At 41.4% G+C, this 18,118-nt stretch overlaps 1 protein-coding gene across 2 annotated transcripts in view; it reads right to left on the bottom strand.

Moving 5' to 3' along the window:
- Window positions 1–18,118, bottom strand: part of stard13b (StAR related lipid transfer domain containing 13b) — an 87,361-nt gene that overhangs the window by 42,174 nt on the left and 27,069 nt on the right. Inside the window, exon 1 of one of the 2 annotated variants that reach the window (XM_074640300.1) lies at window positions 2,302–2,769. The exons of the other annotated variant lie outside the window; for it this stretch is intronic. Within the exon in view, the coding sequence (XP_074496401.1) occupies window positions 2,302–2,425 (124 nt within the window). The 5' untranslated portion in view covers window positions 2,426–2,769. Of the gene's footprint in view, window positions 1–2,301; window positions 2,770–18,118 lie in introns of those variants that run through there. 2 annotated transcript variants of the gene reach the window in all.

The raw sequence follows: 18,118 nt of genomic DNA, 5'->3' as shown, positions 1-18,118 counted from the left end.
TCTCCAAAATCTATATAAATAGAAATATTTGGCTGTAAATAGACCACCATCTGTGATTTGACACACATGAATGTCCTTATTGATTGGCCACATCATCTCTGATGAGCTAGAAATGAGCTGTCAGGGGGGCTACAACACCTGACCTACATTTCCTTCCTTTTGATTTCCCTTCAATCTGTTTTGGAAATGAAAGAGTTTTCTCCTCTCTGGCCCAAATATCACATCAGCTTAATCAACATAAAGATGCACAAATATATATATATAAATCTGTAGCACAACTAGCAAAAAAATAACACTATAGGGAACTACCTTGCAAGTAAAACAATATTGACATAACTTCTGTCAAGTCAGTCAGCTGCACCAGGTCTATATGCGTCCCCCTTGTTCAGTGTGTACATAAGCAGCTCAAGGCCTCGGGACTGCGGAGACTGCCAGGTGCATGGTACACATCGCTGAGATACATGCTGTACTGTACATGGAACATAATGCAGGATTAATGTGTCAAATATCCTGACACTGCATCAGTATCGTGCCTCAGCAGGCTGCACAGGTGATTGGAGCAGCAGGTATCAAACTTTCTGCAATACTGCAATACACGACACTTGTGTGAAGATTTAACAGCAGCTTTGGATCCTGCCCAACACACCTGGTCTCATCTCTATTTCTACTACACCAAGCACTCAAACTCCTCCTGATAAAGACAGAGCTGTTCTGATGTGGTCAATTCACAGCACCTAGTGGTGCACTGAGGTTACCGCACCAATAATTGATTTCAACCCTTCACACACAAACACTCCTGACACTCAAGACCTTCAACAGATTCAGTGCACCAGGCATTAACCTCTAAATCTGCAGTGTTTCTTTCCAAAGTAGCTTTAAAGTTAATTCTAAAAACATATCCACACTTCTTTGAGGCAACATCTTGCTATATTGAGATACATATTCATATCTGCAATGACAGAAAAATGATGATTCTAGATCTCTTATGCATAATTTCATACATATTATGCAGGAAATATAATGTCTGTTTGAACAAACAGCACAATGTGTCTCATCATCCACAGAGACGGGTGCATCTTAAGAGGTTAAAGCAAATATGTATCGACCATTTCATTGGAGTCGCATTAATAAGAAACTGCTCGTGTCCTAGTTTATTAACAGCCAGCCAGGAATTCATCTTAACAAACAGAGCAATTGGATATAAACTTGTAATCAATCTATAATATATTTTAAAATGATAAAATGTTCTATACTATCTCAAAGAGAGTTACTGTGAAGCAGCTGCAATATTATCATCACCATATACACTATACAGAAACAGTAAGAAAAGTAAGAAAATGTATGATCATAAAGTATTAAATACAGAAAGAAAGAAAGAAAGAAAGAAAGAAAGAAAGAAAGAAAGAAAGAAAGAAGCATTTGTTTTCATGATAATTTAAGGTGCTCTATGAGCATGTGGATACATTTAGACCAAAAATCAAACAGGAAAATGGTGAAATATTGTCCACTCTCACTCAGCTTTCATCCACTTTCCATTTCACAGAGCAAACATGACTCATCAGCGCCACTCTGCGGCAACAGCAGACCTGTGGTCACTGATGATGGATCCAAATCAACACTGTACAATAATAACACTGTGTAACCATGGATCTCCTACAGAAGCGCACAATGTTAGAAGTTGATTATCTTGTTTCTGTATTTAGACTTATTGCTTTAGAATCACACACAACCCATTGAGATGCATCACATATGTTCATAGCTCAAAGGAGATGAGACTAAAAGGTACCCTAGATCTTTATGAAAGTCCTTTAGAAATGAATTTACAAAAGTCGTCCAGCTGTTTCCCTCCTTATAAAGAAATAATGCAGTTTGCACCACTATGAGTCAAAATAAATCAGAGGGATTTTAGTTCACTCAACAGCACAACTTCAATAGTGTCACTTTTTAATTTTGAAAATGAATTGATCCATGTGCACATTTAATATCTGCCAATTTGGGATGTATTGGTTATGTTTTTTGCACTGCACCTATAACTATAACTGTAATATAGCTCATTAGAGAGAAAACATGTAGACGTATGAGAAATGTATCAAAAATGCATTTTTTTCCCTCTACAAATAGACTATACCCCTGTTGCAGCACTGTGATGACACTTAATGCACACACCATGAATGATGTAACCTAACTCTGATTACTGCTGTCCAGAGATGAAAATGACAATAAGATAAGTTTTGCTGAGGTGCATGGCTTTGACCGGACCGGGATGACCGTGGTCCGGTCTGCCTGCAGCGGACTACTGACCTGCCAGCCTCCGCTCCCTGACATTCCTCCAGAGGAGATCCCAGGCTTTGGACGTGGAGCTCCGCAGCTGCTCGCTGAACGACCTCCGGAGCTTCAGTTTCGCAGAGTTTCTTCTAGATGTCATCGCAAATCCTCCACTCGGACATAATAACTGAATCCTCTCCGTCCCAAACAAACTACCTTCTGTTAAAGTCTCCGACACAATCAATCAGCTCTCCTTCTCCCGGTTCTAACCTCTGTCTCTACTAACTACTACTACAGCAGCAGCAGCAGCAGTAGACGGGACTCTGGTGGCCGCTCTTCAGACGCAGCTGGCAACATTTTGGGGGAAATAAATAAATAAATAAATATATTCCTCTGGCTGAGAAACGGAAATTAATAAAAAACGAGTAAAAAGTGATTGTAAAGCACCGAGACAGACTTTAACACTTCACACCAGATGTGTGTGCGTGTGCGTCTGCATGTGTGTGTGAAGGGATCCACGCGCAGCGAGCGCTACACGGCCGTGATGCCTTCAAATGCTGCGGGAAATATGGGGAATTACCAGCTGGCAGCTGAGCACATATCCACCCAACTAAATGGTAGGCTGAGCAGCTTCTGACTAGAGAGGAGGAATGGCGAGCTTGGAGGATGGATGGTAGCAACTGATGGTGTAAATATTAGGTAGGCTATTGATGCATGTATGTTATTGAATTTCAGCCTTTGTTGAATATTAAATGTCTTGACTTTATGACCCAGCAAACATGCATTTTTGTAATGTTCCATGAAGGTTCCCCCTTAGCAGTATTTCATGTAACCTTAAAAGAACATCACAAGGCCTCTATATAATGTTCTGTCATGGTTATGTGAATACTGATGGTTCCTGCATGATGATTTATCCCAAAGAACACTAAAGGAACATTCCTCGAAGGTTTCCATAACCATACAATGTTAAAAAAAAATAGATTCTAGGTCTACATCCTTTATCTTTTTTTACATTAAGTTTACTGGCTTTTGTTCATTTTGAAAAAACAGAGCGCTTTCAAAAACTTACAAAAACCTTCCCTCCCATCCAGGGTAACAAACATTCTCGGGGAAACAAGGGTGAAAGAATAAAAACAGTTAATTACAGAGGGAAAGAAGTAATAAAGATATAAAAATGTACAACACTGTTCATGAATGTTTCTTTGAAACCACGTGTCAGGGCAGTAACACTTCAAAAAGCATTTCCAGAATATTCTTCCAACTAAAAATTGTTTGTTGTGTATAAACTGTCCTTGAGACTACAGCTGCATATATACAACAATGTCTGGATGCTACGTCCAATGTCAAATTCTCATTCAACTTGCAACAGGAGCACAACGCGGCCCAAACTCGAGGCACATGCCGACTAGAATAAAACAACCAGAAGACAAAGTTTCCATTTTGTCACTTTTTTTTTAGTCCAACAGTGCTTCCAACAATTCAAATTTAAGAGTCAGAAGTAGGAAGTGGATCTCTACGTAGAGCACCTGAACGCATCACAAGCTGCCAACCTCTTAACACCCCTCAACACACACACAAACACACACACACAGCTCTCAAATGACACAATTCAAAACAATAATACCTTCCAATCATAGCACTTGAATGCATATATTATTTTCTTTAAACTACTGTAAAGAATTTTCTTGGGTATCATTTTTAACTGCAGGTACTTAATTTTTTCTGGATGCTTCTTTTGTTTCATTTGATTGACGTAGACCTAATTATTAACTATCATTAGGATTTTGACCTAAATTTCCCATCAGCAGGATGTGGTCTATTATTTTTAAAGCTTAGTGAGGGTTGAGCGAGTTCTCCCCAGGTAGAGGTTAGAGTAGGTCAACCCTCCAACAGAAACATGGGTTCAGTTTCAGCACCATTTACTTCTGTTGTCACAATATCTCGCACCGCAGATACCGAAGAGAAAAGAAAACCTCAGCTCACGTCAGGAGAATAAACACGATAAGTTCTTCTATGAGGCTGCGTAGTAGACACCAGCTTCAGTAATCATTATACCATAATCATTTTAGGAATGTCCTCCTATTATTGTGTGCCCGTGCATGACCTCAGCGCGGTGATATCATATCGGCTGTATTGGTTTCTTGTTCAGCAGCTGGGATTACTGTTATAACAGGTTTAATACCATTATAAACACACGGAGCGACTCGCTGAAGATTGACGGTCTCTTAAATGAGCAAATCTCTGCTGACCCCAGTTTGCCCTCTCCGTATGACACTGAGCTAACATTACTTCATTTCAATAAGGAGATAGAGCCCATTTGCCACCGAGCAGGACAGGACAGGTGATTTACGGATTATTACAAGGTCACATAGTGAGATAATCTGAGCGGCGTGCAGTTGAGGGGAGAATATTAATGAAGGGATCAGTTTCCCATTTGTTCTGTCCAAAACTGAAATTATGTGCAGCCAGGAGGAATAAGAGAGCCCCATGCAGTGAACTGCTCTGATCTATCTGGATCTGACACAAAGACATTAACATCTACATATTTCAGGTTAAGACTCGGCTCTCTGGTGAAGACAGAATAACAGAAACATGAAAGATCGTAGCTTCCTATGGAGCAAAACATCAAAGCGTCCTGCTCATTTGCGGTGGAGGAACTAAATAATTCTCAGAGTGCGACAGCTTTTCATCTGCATTTGGATCTAACCGAGTTTGTCACCGTTATTTTAAGGTTTAGCAAATCGCAGGAATGAAAAATGTGTGGGAAGACATGGATGCTTTTTTTGGTTCAGTGTGGGTCAGAGGGAGGAACCTGTTCACCATCAGCATGCTGCTATTTCCAGCCCCACTTGTTAAGACCCCGGGCTAAAATGCAGCTTGGAGGACAGAAAACACACACTCACCCACACACACACTTGTCCAGAGAACCTGTTTCATTTGATCCTGTGCCTCTTCAGGAAGGGTCAGGGTTAGGCCGAGTCAAGCACCTTGTTTTCTGCTGGTTACGTGAACCAGGAAGCTCACAGAGAAAAAAGGCTGAAAGTTAACACACAAATCCTGTCAATTTAACACAAAACAGGTTATAAATCCATCTATTTCCTACAATGGTGAAGGCATTAAACCAGCAGTGGGTAGAATTGGAGCAAATATCATTAAAAAAAGTTATTTTTATATAACGGTCACTATATCCTGACAGTAGTGCATGAGACAGGTAATCTGAAAGAAATCCTGTGCCTCTGTGTCCTCTGGTGCTCCTAATGGCATCTGCAAGGATTTCACCAACCGGAGGAAAACAACCAATCAGAGCTGATCTGGAGCCTTGCCGTCTCTGAGCAGCTGTCAATCACTCGCAAACTCCAATCAAACGGTCAAACCGAATTAATATTCTGTTACTGTAATGCCTATTTCTCGCCTCAAATGTTTTCAGAAACATCTTGTAGTGTACTGTTCATCTGTTAAATGAGAAAGTTTGTGACCCGACCGCCATGGTGTGAACAGTTGAAGAAATACCAAGCACCGCCCATCAGCCAGAGCACAGCCAATAGGAACGCTCTCTCTCTAAAATGACCTGTGATTGGCCAAAGTCTCCCGTCACGTGGCTAAATTTTTTAAAGCCTGAAAACAGAGCCAAGAGGAGGTGCAGGAGTCTAATTTTCCCTCAGAACACTTGAATTACAATATGATGAAAGTTGCCGTTATTATGGAATTTTTGTCCAATGATGCCAAAAAACTTTCTGCCTACTGAAGCTTTAACTTACAATATAACACACATTTTAAAAGGTGTAGGATTTGGCGGTATCTAGCAGTGAGGTGAGGAGATTGCAACCAACTGAAGCCTCTCCCGTGTGCCAAGCGTGTTGGAGAGCTACGGTGGCTGACGCAAAAACGTGAATGTCCCTTTCTAGAGACAGTTTTTGTATGAGTAGCGAAGGTCATTTGGAGCAGAGCCAGTGTTTACAGTGTGTGTGTACGTGGGAAGTGAGTGGTGAAGCAAGAGAGAGGGAGCGGCGGCAAGTAACGTTATCAACTCAACAGAGTTTGGATTGTCTGTTCTGTAGAAACAAGGCGGTGCAACATGGCGGACTCTGTTGAGAGGACCCATTCCCTATGTATATATAAACGGCTCATTCTAAAGTAACGAAAACACAACAATTCTTATTTTCAGGTGATTAAACACTAAAGAAAACATGCTTATTAATGTTATATTCCATTTTTGCCAACAGATCCCCCTAATTGTTACACACAGGTCCTTTATGGAGGGTTTTTTTCATAAAGAACCCTTAAACAATCTTCAAAACATCATCTGTCCATCATTTCACTAATCCTTTGGTTGACATGTTGCAAACAGGATAATGAATGAGTGTTCTAAGCTAACAGTCTCCAGGCCCAGTGACTGACAAGACAGGAATGGACAGACAGACAATACCGTCGCTGTCAGCCCCCATGTGTAAAAGTGATGGAGGAAGCACAGCAACAAGGTTCTGACCTCTCTCAACATGAATCACCAGAGAGGTAAACACAGACCACCGCCTAGCCTGATAAAAAAAAAAAAAGGAACTCATAGCCTACAATAAAGATGAGCATTATCGCTGCGAGGATCATTGTGGTTAGATGATGACTTAGCTTCTGGAGCGGTTCTTGGCAATGAAAGTAATAATAGCAGATGCAAAGAGAGGAAACATCAATCAGCTTGAGAGAATGTTTTCCCTTTGCTGACTCACCCACTTGTTGGTTTTGGCCCGGGCAGCTTTTAGAAAGCGCCCGTTTACCCTGAAAAACTGGGACATTTTCTGGGCTACTTTTTGTCCACTCTCTCTCACCATCTCCCTCCCCCACATGTACACAGAAACACATATTTATTTGTACACAAGTTATCTAAATTCCAGAGTTTGCTGAGTCTGGTGACTGATGTGGAATGCTGCCCTGTAGCTGCAGTGGGAAAATCCCAGATGTGAGGAAACTGATTTCGCCTCCGTGATTGGGTCATGTTGGCGGCCAGGAGGTCTTACACCAGGCCCCCCCCCCCCCCCCTTGACTAGTCTGGGAGACTGCTCTTCCCAGCCTAATGGAAACAAGGCTTGGGGAGCGAGGAGCGGGGGAGATCTCCCCCCTCCGCCTCCACCCCCACGGCCCCCGAGGGCTCGTCCCAGGCATGTGCTATAAATTTCCTGACCATATATTCCCAAGTCCAGTTCATTTTTCCAGAGGAGCCACACATGTGGTGTATATCTGGGTTTAGATTATGGGGTTTGGGGAAGGAGGAGCTGACTTTGGTCCCGATCCATTAAAGTGGCCACTAATTCTGTTTTCTTAGAGGGCCGTGTGCTGTAACGTCATGGTTTCTTCCTTTAGTGGAGGATGTTCTTGATACAATCATTAATTCCCAAACAGATGTCCAATTACAAACAATTACAATTAAATATCTGTAAAGCAGTTTGTTGCATAACTTGACTTTTTGTATTAAACTACAACACTGAGTGAGGTAAAAAAAAATAGAAAAAGTTTGTTTCAATAACCGTCTAGAGGTGGGAGCTCGCACGGGTCAAAGTTTGTATAAAGAGGCTTGAGGAATGTAAAACTGGCATGACAAGCGTACGTGGCTATTGTTTCATTGAATGACAAAGCATGTAATGCTGTCAGGTCTGGATCTGTTAAGGCTGCGTTGCCCACAAAAATGCATGGGAAAACATTTACACCACTGTCCAGCACCTGGTCTCTATTAGAGCAATGAGGATCTAATCACAGAGGTACATTTCTCTCTCAATCACTCTCCCTGCCTCCATTTCACTATTTTTCTCACAAACGTGATGGGAAACAAGCTCATGTTTTATTGATTCTAAGCAATTTTCAAGCTGTTTTTTTTAAGTCTCTTTTTTTCCACCGGGGTTCAATTTCCATCACCTTTCTGGCGGTAGTGATGATGTGAAAATGCACATTAGGGGAGTTTTTGCTGCAAGGCATCTTCACAGCAATCACCAATAAATACAACTGACAGGATAGCTCTTCATAAACAGCTTACTGTAGCATGACATTAGCCTTTCAAACAGGAAGTTGATGTTTACATTTCAAGATGAGCGTCGTCCCGAGAGAGAAAGTGGAGTTAAGAGTCTGACGAAGACCAAAGGAGGAAATGACAGCTGCTTGAAATTAAATGTACAGTAGGGCTTGTAGTTTCCCCTTCTACGACAAATGTTTGACATATAGAGTCCAATTTGAGATGACAGTTTTGTCTGCGGAGCTGCTACACATGATTCTCAAAATACTTACAGAATTATGGAAAACATTTCCATTTAATAGAAACCAAACTGCTGTCAACATCTGTGTTAACACTATACGTATTCTCAGACCACATGTTTACAAAGCTCAGTTATGTAAGCAACACAGAAGAGAACTATTGTTGAACTACAAGACAAAAGTAGTTTTTTTTATGCCTCCACACTAATAAAACAAAATGTTTGTGCTTTCATCATCTCTCTCTAAGAAGTGGACGTGTTCACCGTGACATCACCCATATGGTTCTGGACTGACATTTTAAAGCCTTGAGTTTGGCATTTTGGCCGTCGCCATCTTGTTTTTTTGCAACCACTAGGGTTGTGTCTAGAAGGGAACCCACGAGTTGGGATACTCTCATTAGATGGTTAAGGTTAGGCATTGACCTTGAACAGTAAGATAGGTCATCAGACAGCGAGTCTTGCCAGAGTTTTTTTTTTGCAGATTTCAGATAAGATTTTGCACTTTGTGGGTTACCTTCTAGACACGACCAACCAGAACTGACACCAGAGAGTGGAGCTAAGTACAGAACGCTGAATAAGACATTTCTGGGCGACCAATATGTTACAAATGAACTTTGATGTACTGAAAAAACACACTGTGAAAGGATTAACGTTGTAAGACAAAATCAAGGACAACACGCCGTGGTAGCGACCTGTCAATCACAAGGTAGCCCCGCCCTAAAGCATACCCTGCTTTATGGTCTATTTGACTCTAAATGGGACCATAATTTACTAAATGAACATCATGCTGTATTGAAATAGACTTGAAACTTGCGATTTAGACCATAAACTCATGTTTACAATGTTTACTGAGGTAATAAATCAAGTGAGAAGTAGGCTCATTTTCTCATAGACTTCTATACAATCAGACTTCTTTTTGCAACCAGAGGAGTCGCCCCTGGCTGTTAGAAAGAATGCAAATTTAAGGCACTTCAGCTTTGGCTTCACTTCTCAGACCCAGAGGTTGCCCACTGAAAACATCATGATCAGTTTTATTAAAGGTGCTAAATTCCAAATTTAGAGCATAGAGGGATTGCCTCTAGACGGCTCTCAACATGGAAGGTGGGTGCCACACTTCAACGACACCATCGGTCGGGACGGCGTTATCAGCTGTAACTGCCGTATGAGAGCAGTGCAGAGCAGCGGCGATTAGCTAGCCAGTGGGGTGCACCCACACGGACTCACATGCACTGACTTGCACACGCGGCCGGACCAGCTATGTAAACACAGCACAGAGAAGCTTGGATTACAACACACACAGAGGGAGAGCGACTTCATTCTCTGCTCAGGTAGACATCACTCCTCTATGTCTTTACATAGACGATAGTTGTTTGCTTCTTTATTAATGCTCTGAATTTCGAATTTAGCACCTTTAATGATGCATGTGTTGACTCACTGTGCAGCACTTCTGCTCAGCTCAACAGCCTCGATAAGCTTGAAGTACAGTGCAGGTATTGTTTTCTAACTGAGACACAAACAGGTCCCGCTGGGCCCTTAACTTCTAATGCCGCTGAGCCAGAGAGCAGAGAGGATACAGGAAGTCTGCTCAGCCTCTGCCTGCTATTGGCCTTTGATTACTGAGCCAAATTGTTTAATCGGGTCTGAAAACCCACAAGAAAGCTTAAGTGCTACACTGCCCCGGGACAGAGCCTCTTTTAACGGCGCGCTGTGTTTTTTGTTATCCGGGTACAGGTGGAAGTGCACAGCTATGTAAATCTCCAGTAGCATGGTTACCCGCGGCCTTGCTTCGGTGCAGAAGGACACAGTGTTTCGGTGTGAGCCGTGCCACGCGCTCGGCCAACCCGAGCATGAGGATGCGAGGGCTGCTGCGGGCCCAGCGGAGGCGCAGACTTTTTGCCTCCCTGCAACATCTGGAATCTCTGTGGTTTATGTGGGAAATTTGGGAGACCAATGTGGTTACTGTATCTAAACCGACCCGGAGGAAATGTTCTTGGCTTGGAAACCGTGTGTGTGCATGCAGGAGCACTGAGGAACTACAAAGTGGAGCGCCAGACTTGATAAAGCTTCGGATGAGGAAGAGGTTATTGTTTGGATTCATTTACCCCAGAGTGGTGAGCATTCGTAGGAACATACACACAAAAGGAGAAAACAGGACTGGACTGTTGACTGTTCAGTCACTACATCCTGGTGCAGGGTCCTGAGGTTGTGTGTGGACCGTCCTGGCTCATTACTTCCTAAATCTTGTTTCTGCCTTTCTTCTCAGTTGGCAGCTGAGTGCTGGACCAACCTGTTAGCTTTTGTGTTGCTTCACACACACACACACACGCACACACTTACACACACTCACAGTGCTTGTCCTCCTGAGACTGGCCTGCATCCTGACACGGCTGCCCACGTCTCTTTCCACTTAGTTTACAAAACCCAGACCTAAATTCCACAAGACACACAACGCACACTCTCACTTTGGTCGTTTGGAGGAAGTTGTTCCCCAAAAGGATTTATTGCTCCTTTTCTAATTGGCAGTGTGGCTATAATTGGGAATCAGAACAATAAACCTGTTTCCTCTCACTGAACAACATAAAACTGGCAGATAACACAGTTTGTATGAACACACACCACGCACAATGACAGCATCGAACCCGATGGTTTATGCTTGAAGCCCAAACACGATGATCTCATTCAGTAAAAGGGCCTTGAAGACATTATTAAATGACATTATGAGCTATTTTATGTGCGATAGCTACAATAATTGCAATGAAAATGTTGAAATTGCAATAAAAACGTTAAAAGTTTTCAGAGCGGGTTAACCAAATAGTTCCTCTAATGTTTTCACAACCTTGACAAATTACTGTATATACAAAGAAAAGTCTAGAAATACCACCGGGCTTCTCCCCCCCCCCCCTCCCCCCTTCTCTTTCCCTGTCAAACAGCCGAGCTGGCCTCTGCACTCAGGAAACCACAAGTCATTTTCCATCTTTCCATGTGTGGAATTTTTCATGCACTCGTCATGCCAGCAGCACCCTTTATAGTCTGAGCTGGATCCACAAATGACGACTTGCTTATACATTTAGCGCATGTCGTCACTGATCTGGCACCTGTTAGGCAACAGACAGATCGGGGAGCAGAAATAACGGTACAATCTCGTGAAAATGGATTTTTCATGCAGCTTACGTGCAGGCTTTAAATCAAGGCGGTTCACAATGTCCAGGTCTGTCTTTAAACAGTCAAGGAGCAGATGAGAATGCTTGGCCATATTCAAACATCACGGTGGAAAAAAAAAGGTGCTACGTTGCCGTTTCTTCTCAATACTGGAGCTGCTTCTAATGCACCACATATATTCGTTGGGGTGACAGGGAGGTGAGACAGATTCATTGACATGTCTCCTCTACAACCAAGTTTAAAAAGTTCCATGTTGTGATGACTCCTACATCGTGGCTCTTGTCGTATTCCCTTCATAAAGAAGATGACGGTCTCTTCCCCTCGGTACACTCAAGCTTATCGACATATGCCTTCAAGGGATACATTTGTTCTTGTCAAACTTTGTATTTTTCCCTGTTTACCCAGAATGTTACAGACATGTTAAAGGGCCTCATGCAGGAAATTAAATAAAAACAAATGTCCTCTTATTTTTGTCTGTGTCCATGATTTGTTCTCATTTTGTTAGTACCCATTCATTCCTGGGATTCACCAATATTTTCTTGTTTTTGCTCTTCTTTTGAGAACATTTTACAAGTGGTCAAGAGCACTCCGGATGAAAAGAAAAAAAATTAATAATCTTGTATTCACAGTCCACAAATTGATGGTCCAATTCAATGAAACATACGTTTTAAATTTTAGGAATATGGAAAAAAAAACATAAATGTCATATAATCAAATTTAGATGTTTTAGAGTAATTATAATGACTGGATTGAAGACAACAGTCTCTGTTTGCCAAACTGACGAAGAAAGCCAACGCAGCAACAGAGGCTTCGTTTATTGCTGCACATCCAAAGAAACACAACAAAGCCCTTCGCCTGTGGCGGTATTGTAATAGAGGCGATGAATGCGGTGGCTGAACATTATTAAAGGACCATAAAAGTAAGACAGAAATTATGTCTGCTATTGGCGTTGTAGAACTTGGTGCTATGAGTCGCTCTCGGTCATTTTGTCAAATTAGCTCTCAAAGGAAAAGGGTCAGAGACCCCTGTTTTAGACAATAGTGTGTTTCCACCTCTGTGGAAATAGTTCAAAAATCGAGATCCATAAAGAAATGTTTTTCCCAGTTCAGTGTGGGTGAACTTGACTGGCCTGCACAGAACCTAACCTCAACCCCATCCAGCATCTCTGGGATGAGCTGGACCGCATACTCCAAGCAGCAGTTCAATGATCATGATTTTGGACAAATAGGAAAAATTTTACAATTCTTCTACAATGATCTATTCCTTAAAAAAAACAAAGAAAACATGGACTGCCCTTGGGAACTAGTGACACTTGGCTAAGTTTGGACCTTTTCTGTCACAACAAAAACAATTTCATAATGAAAACAGTACTGAGGTCAGAATCCAATAGAGACCAGTGAATACCAACAGAGTTAATAATCCTGCTTACAGCTCAAAACATCCACAGTCACATAATGATCTCAATTTTCCGCCTCATGTTGTTGTACATGTTCTGATTATAACTGTGAGGTGCCTATTTCATAATTCCTCATTGGTTGTCATGAAGCTTTTGTGATGTGTATATTATGGTATGTAACAGGCCTCCAGAGAGAGAGACACTGCAGCTGCCTGAGGTCACAGTGGGCCTCCAGCAGCAGGCAGTGACCCCGGGTGAGACTGAGGGCCTGGACTCTGGGAACAGCTGGAGAACACGCAGGAGTCCAAAACAGATACGCTAAGACAAGCCTGCTGTAATGCATTAGTAGCTATGGACATTATATAATACCCACTGGTACATCATCTATAGCTGGACTAGTGATTTACAGTATATGGCAGGGTATACTCACTGAGGTCATTTCACACATTCATTCATTTGCCAGTCTCATACTGTGGGAGTCACAACTACAAAAGTGATGATGTTTCCAGTGCCTTAAACTTGCATTCTTTCTAACAGCCAGCAGGGGGCGACTCCTCTGGTTGCAAAAAGAAGTCTGATTGTAAAGAAGTCTATGAGAAAATGAGCCTACTTCTCACTTGATTTATTACCTCAGTAAACATTGTAAACATGAGTTTATGGTCTCAATCGCTAGTTTCAAGTCTTCTTCAATACAGCATGATGTTCATTTAGTAAATTATGGTCCCATTTAGAGACCATAAAGCAGGGGATACTTTAGGGCGTGGCTGTGATTGACAGGTCACTTCCACTGCGTTGTCCGGTCTGGGAGTTGTCCGTGTTTTCATCTTACAACTTTAACCCTTTCACAGTGTGCTTTCAGTTCAAGAAAGTTAAGTATAATTATCCAGTTGCAAAAACAACAACATGGCAACGGACAAAAACCAAGCTGGTGACGGTCAAAGTGCCAAACTCGAGGCTTCAAAACCGTAGTGCACAAACCAATGGGTGACGTCACGCTGACTACGTCCACTTCTTAAACACAGTCTATGGATGTTTCACATAAATAAATAAGATGTCCACATTCTGACCAAAACACCTGATGTCAAACATGTATTTCCAACAAAAATCCTAAAGATGTGACATGCTTTGAGTTTCTGGAAGCAGCAAAACTGAACAGGGATAGACACTATGGATATGAAGCGATACAGCACTTACAGACGCTCTAACTCCATCGACAGATGATTCAAGGAAAAGTATGTCACACCATTCAACTGACCTCGTATATTATGCACAGCACATGCTGCGTCAAAACACCACACAGCTATCACTGCTCATCACCAGAAATGTTGGCAAACGAAAAAACATTAGAGGAATAACTTCCCACTCATTCCTGATTGAAGTAACTTTTGCGGTTTGGCGGTGTACCAATATTGTGCTTGCTGTGGCGTGGGTGATATGCGGCTGTCACGACTATTAATGTCTATTACAGACATGGTTTATTATTAGCTGATTGATGGGTATTTGTTTTGTTTGTTTTTTTCTTATTCATTTTTTTGTTTTGTTGTGTTCTTTAAAAAGAAAAATCGTTTTTTATGCTTGCATTAATTTAGTTTACTCAGTCTTGAAAGCTGTTTTGGTGTTAAGCAATATGTCCATTGTCCCTTTTTATGTCTTTGTATTAAGGGAATGCATATCTTTTCACTTTTCATAAATGCTCCGATGACGCAATTGTATGTTCATGCAAAATCCAATAAATAAAGTAAAAACAAAAATTTGCTGCCAAGGGGTACTAGATTTAGACGTTTCTCTGGCTCTACACCCCACACATTCAATGTTTACTTCATCTCACTTCCACATGCCAAAGACACTTCTCTAAGAACAGTTTGCAGCTCAATTAAACGACCCTGAAATGAGAATCAATAAAAGCAGAAAGGCTGCATTTGGGAATCCATCACCAGGTGACATTTAAGTCTGCCAATGAAGGAAACACGGCGTTCTAGATTAAAACACTGAAAACATCCCTTTCCCCTCTTTTTCTACAGCTTTTCTCTGGGAGTCATTCACACCAATGTGTGAGGGGACACAAAGCTTTACGTTACTTTCCTTACAAACAGAAAGACGTCTCCAAGGGATTCACAGAGTTTCCTCTTTGTTTTTCTTATAATCAGTAGCAGGAGATTTCCACACTGAAAGTAGATTAGCATATTTATTCAGAGAGGAGGATCTGTGTAAATGTCTGTCTGTTTGAAAGCTCAGAGTGGGAAACCTCGGCCTGACAGTTCTGGGCCACAGAGTCTCCGTTTAAGCCTCATTTTCCCTCCGACTGCCGTTTGGGAAGGTGATGTTTATCATAACAAAAGCACACGAGCATTTATTTATGCATGTTAAAAGTCACTGAGTTCTGCATAACTGCTTCTCCTTGGACCCTGTCGGTCTGTCTGCTTGTCTAACCTCGCCGCTGCAATCTCTATTGCTATGGTAAACACAAATGCATTTACAAAATATACATTAGTTGCATAACCATTTCAAAAATCGCACGTCTGCCCCCTAAACACGTGTCTTAAGCCAGACAGATAAATGCAGCTTCATCCTCATCCTTATCTGTACTGTATCTCTGACAGACAGAAAGCTGGCTGCTTGTGGAGCTCTCAGCATTGCCGTGTCACCGCGGATTCATTAATTCTATGATTCATGTCAGTTAAGGCAGCAGGGTTTTTGAGGATGAACATAGCTGCCTCCTCTCACCAGAGGAAGCCATTCATTTCCACACTGCAATTAAAGAGACTGCAGGGAATAGATTTCCATACAAATTACGCCGTGTGAGAGGGAATGAGGCACTTTTGGCCCATCATACTTCAAAAATGCTCCATACACGTTGAGTAATGCCTTCAGAAAATAAACATTTGAGAAGGAGGATTAAGCTTTTCTTTTTTTCTCCCTCCTCCATAGAGCAAATCTTCTTTGAGCATATCCATATGCGGTTTGAGGATGGAGCTCTGGGTTTTGTTTTTTGGCCTCAGGAAAAACAAAACAACAAGTTCAAGTGGGCTAAAAGGTCTCGTGGTTTTTTCCCCATAAATTCCTTGCATGATCTTATATACATAAAAACAAGAAGGAAGAGTTTTGAAATCCCCTGAACAATTTTTTTAAATCTTTCGTCACTTTCTCGATCCTAAATGGTGCAGTGCTTATTATCAGTGATGACAATATTTACCGAGCTCTCTGTAAATGTTGTGTATGTGTTATACAATGTGGCAAATGTTTTATAAATGCTACATTACTTCATCAAAGTGCATGCAAAATTGTATATCTTTGCAGTCGATGGCAAAGCAATCATGCAAACACTGCAAACATGTTTTCAGATGCAAAAAAGATCACTTGTCTTTAAGGTAAATCGGGAGCTTGTAAAATACACGGTACTGGTTTTATGAATAGGGGAGAGCGGGGTCAATTGGGACAGGAGGACAGTTAGGACAGAGCCTTTTTAGCAAGTTAGAAAGCAACTATGTCATTCCCCATGCTCATACTCATCCACACCCTCTTCACTTTCAACCTCAAAGTGGAGACCTACTTTCTATTCCTCACATTTTATTCACTGTTTCACTCAGCATGTACTGTAAGTACATTTTTGGCTCTTTTGTTATTTTTCTTCTACCATACTGTTTTTAGTTACGCCACATACAAAAAACATATTATATGAAAGCTTATCTTCTGGCATATCAGTTGATGCTAGTTTTAGCTGTCTGAATTCCTGTTGGTAGCTAGCACATGAGTCCAAAGTTTGTCTGCTCTTGCTGCATCCGTTTCAGCTGTTATCAGGCCATTAAATAGGCGTTATCAGTCGCTATAAGCACCATAGATGTGGGTCATTAGGGGCCTACTACGCCTACTTTGTTGTAAAAGTGAAAGCAAAACTTAAAAACAACACGTTCTAACATGTTGAAAAAACGAATGAAACGTTACGTTTCAACAAAACTACAACTTCTGTAGGTTTAAGCAACAAAAAAAACAGCTTAGGGAAAAACATTGTGTTTGGATTAAAATAACTACGAACACAAAGACAATTACAAAGTCTTGTGTTTCCACTTTTGCTCCTGTCATAATTACTACGGTTGCTAGAGGTCGTTGTCGTGTTCTTTTATACTTTATTTTGGTGATCTACCATGTGAATAAATGATAAAAACCTACTAGTGGGTGTAGTAAGCCCCTACTGACCCACATCTATGGGGCTTATAGCAACTGATAACACCTATTTAATAGCCTGACAACAGTCTAATCGGCTGCTCCCAGGGACGGTAAAGACAGTATTGTTTATAGTTCCTACCTTGTCACTCATCATCAAGACAAAGGCTTTTCCTAACTGAATCAGACCCACGGAGTGAATATTTACTCAAGTGGCAGCCAGTCAGAAAACACTTTTTTCTGTAGAAATTCCATATCTCAGAAATTTATGAGAATATTTTCTTTTTCTCAAAGAAATGTGTGAGCAGGGTGTTAAAATTTAGACTGCAATTTTTCAATTCAAATGATATGTTTTAGCCCACAACAAGGTGTCTTGTGAAAATGCACTCCTTCTACATTTAATAAAATTGTGTCTTTCACGTTTAGGGTTGGGCTCTAATAAACGTGATAAATTGTTGTTGATATTGTTAACATACACCTGTGTCTGTTCAGGGATCAAATTATTTTCATTACTGTTCAAGTCGTCTGTGAGTAATGCAAGGTTATTTGGCGTTGATACAAAATTGCCCCAATCGACCCCGTTCTCCCCTATTCAAGATTTTAAAGTTCTTTAATAGCGTGCCATTGTTAACCAGAATGTATTGTTTACAGGCGGCTATTGATGAAAACAGTGTGTGTACTTGCACACACACTAAATGTGTAGACCATGTGCATATGAGAGCAATAAAAAGACGCAGCACGTAAATAGCACAGAATACCATCTCGCTGCTGCTTTGCTATTTTGGATCTGGACCCAAAGAATGTGCTTTCCTCTCCTGGACAATGTCATTTTAATGAGGCGGACAGTGTTGTTATGGACGATGCTGAGAACCATCTGGCCACCTCGTATCCGTGTCATAAAAGA

Source organism: Sebastes fasciatus, chromosome 7 (assembly GCF_043250625.1).
Source record: "Sebastes fasciatus isolate fSebFas1 chromosome 7, fSebFas1.pri, whole genome shotgun sequence".
In the NCBI taxonomy this organism is placed as follows: Eukaryota; Metazoa; Chordata; class Actinopteri; order Perciformes; family Sebastidae; genus Sebastes; species Sebastes fasciatus.
The sequence above is the reverse complement of the archived record's forward strand: the minus strand, read 5'-3'. Positions and strand labels throughout refer to the sequence as shown.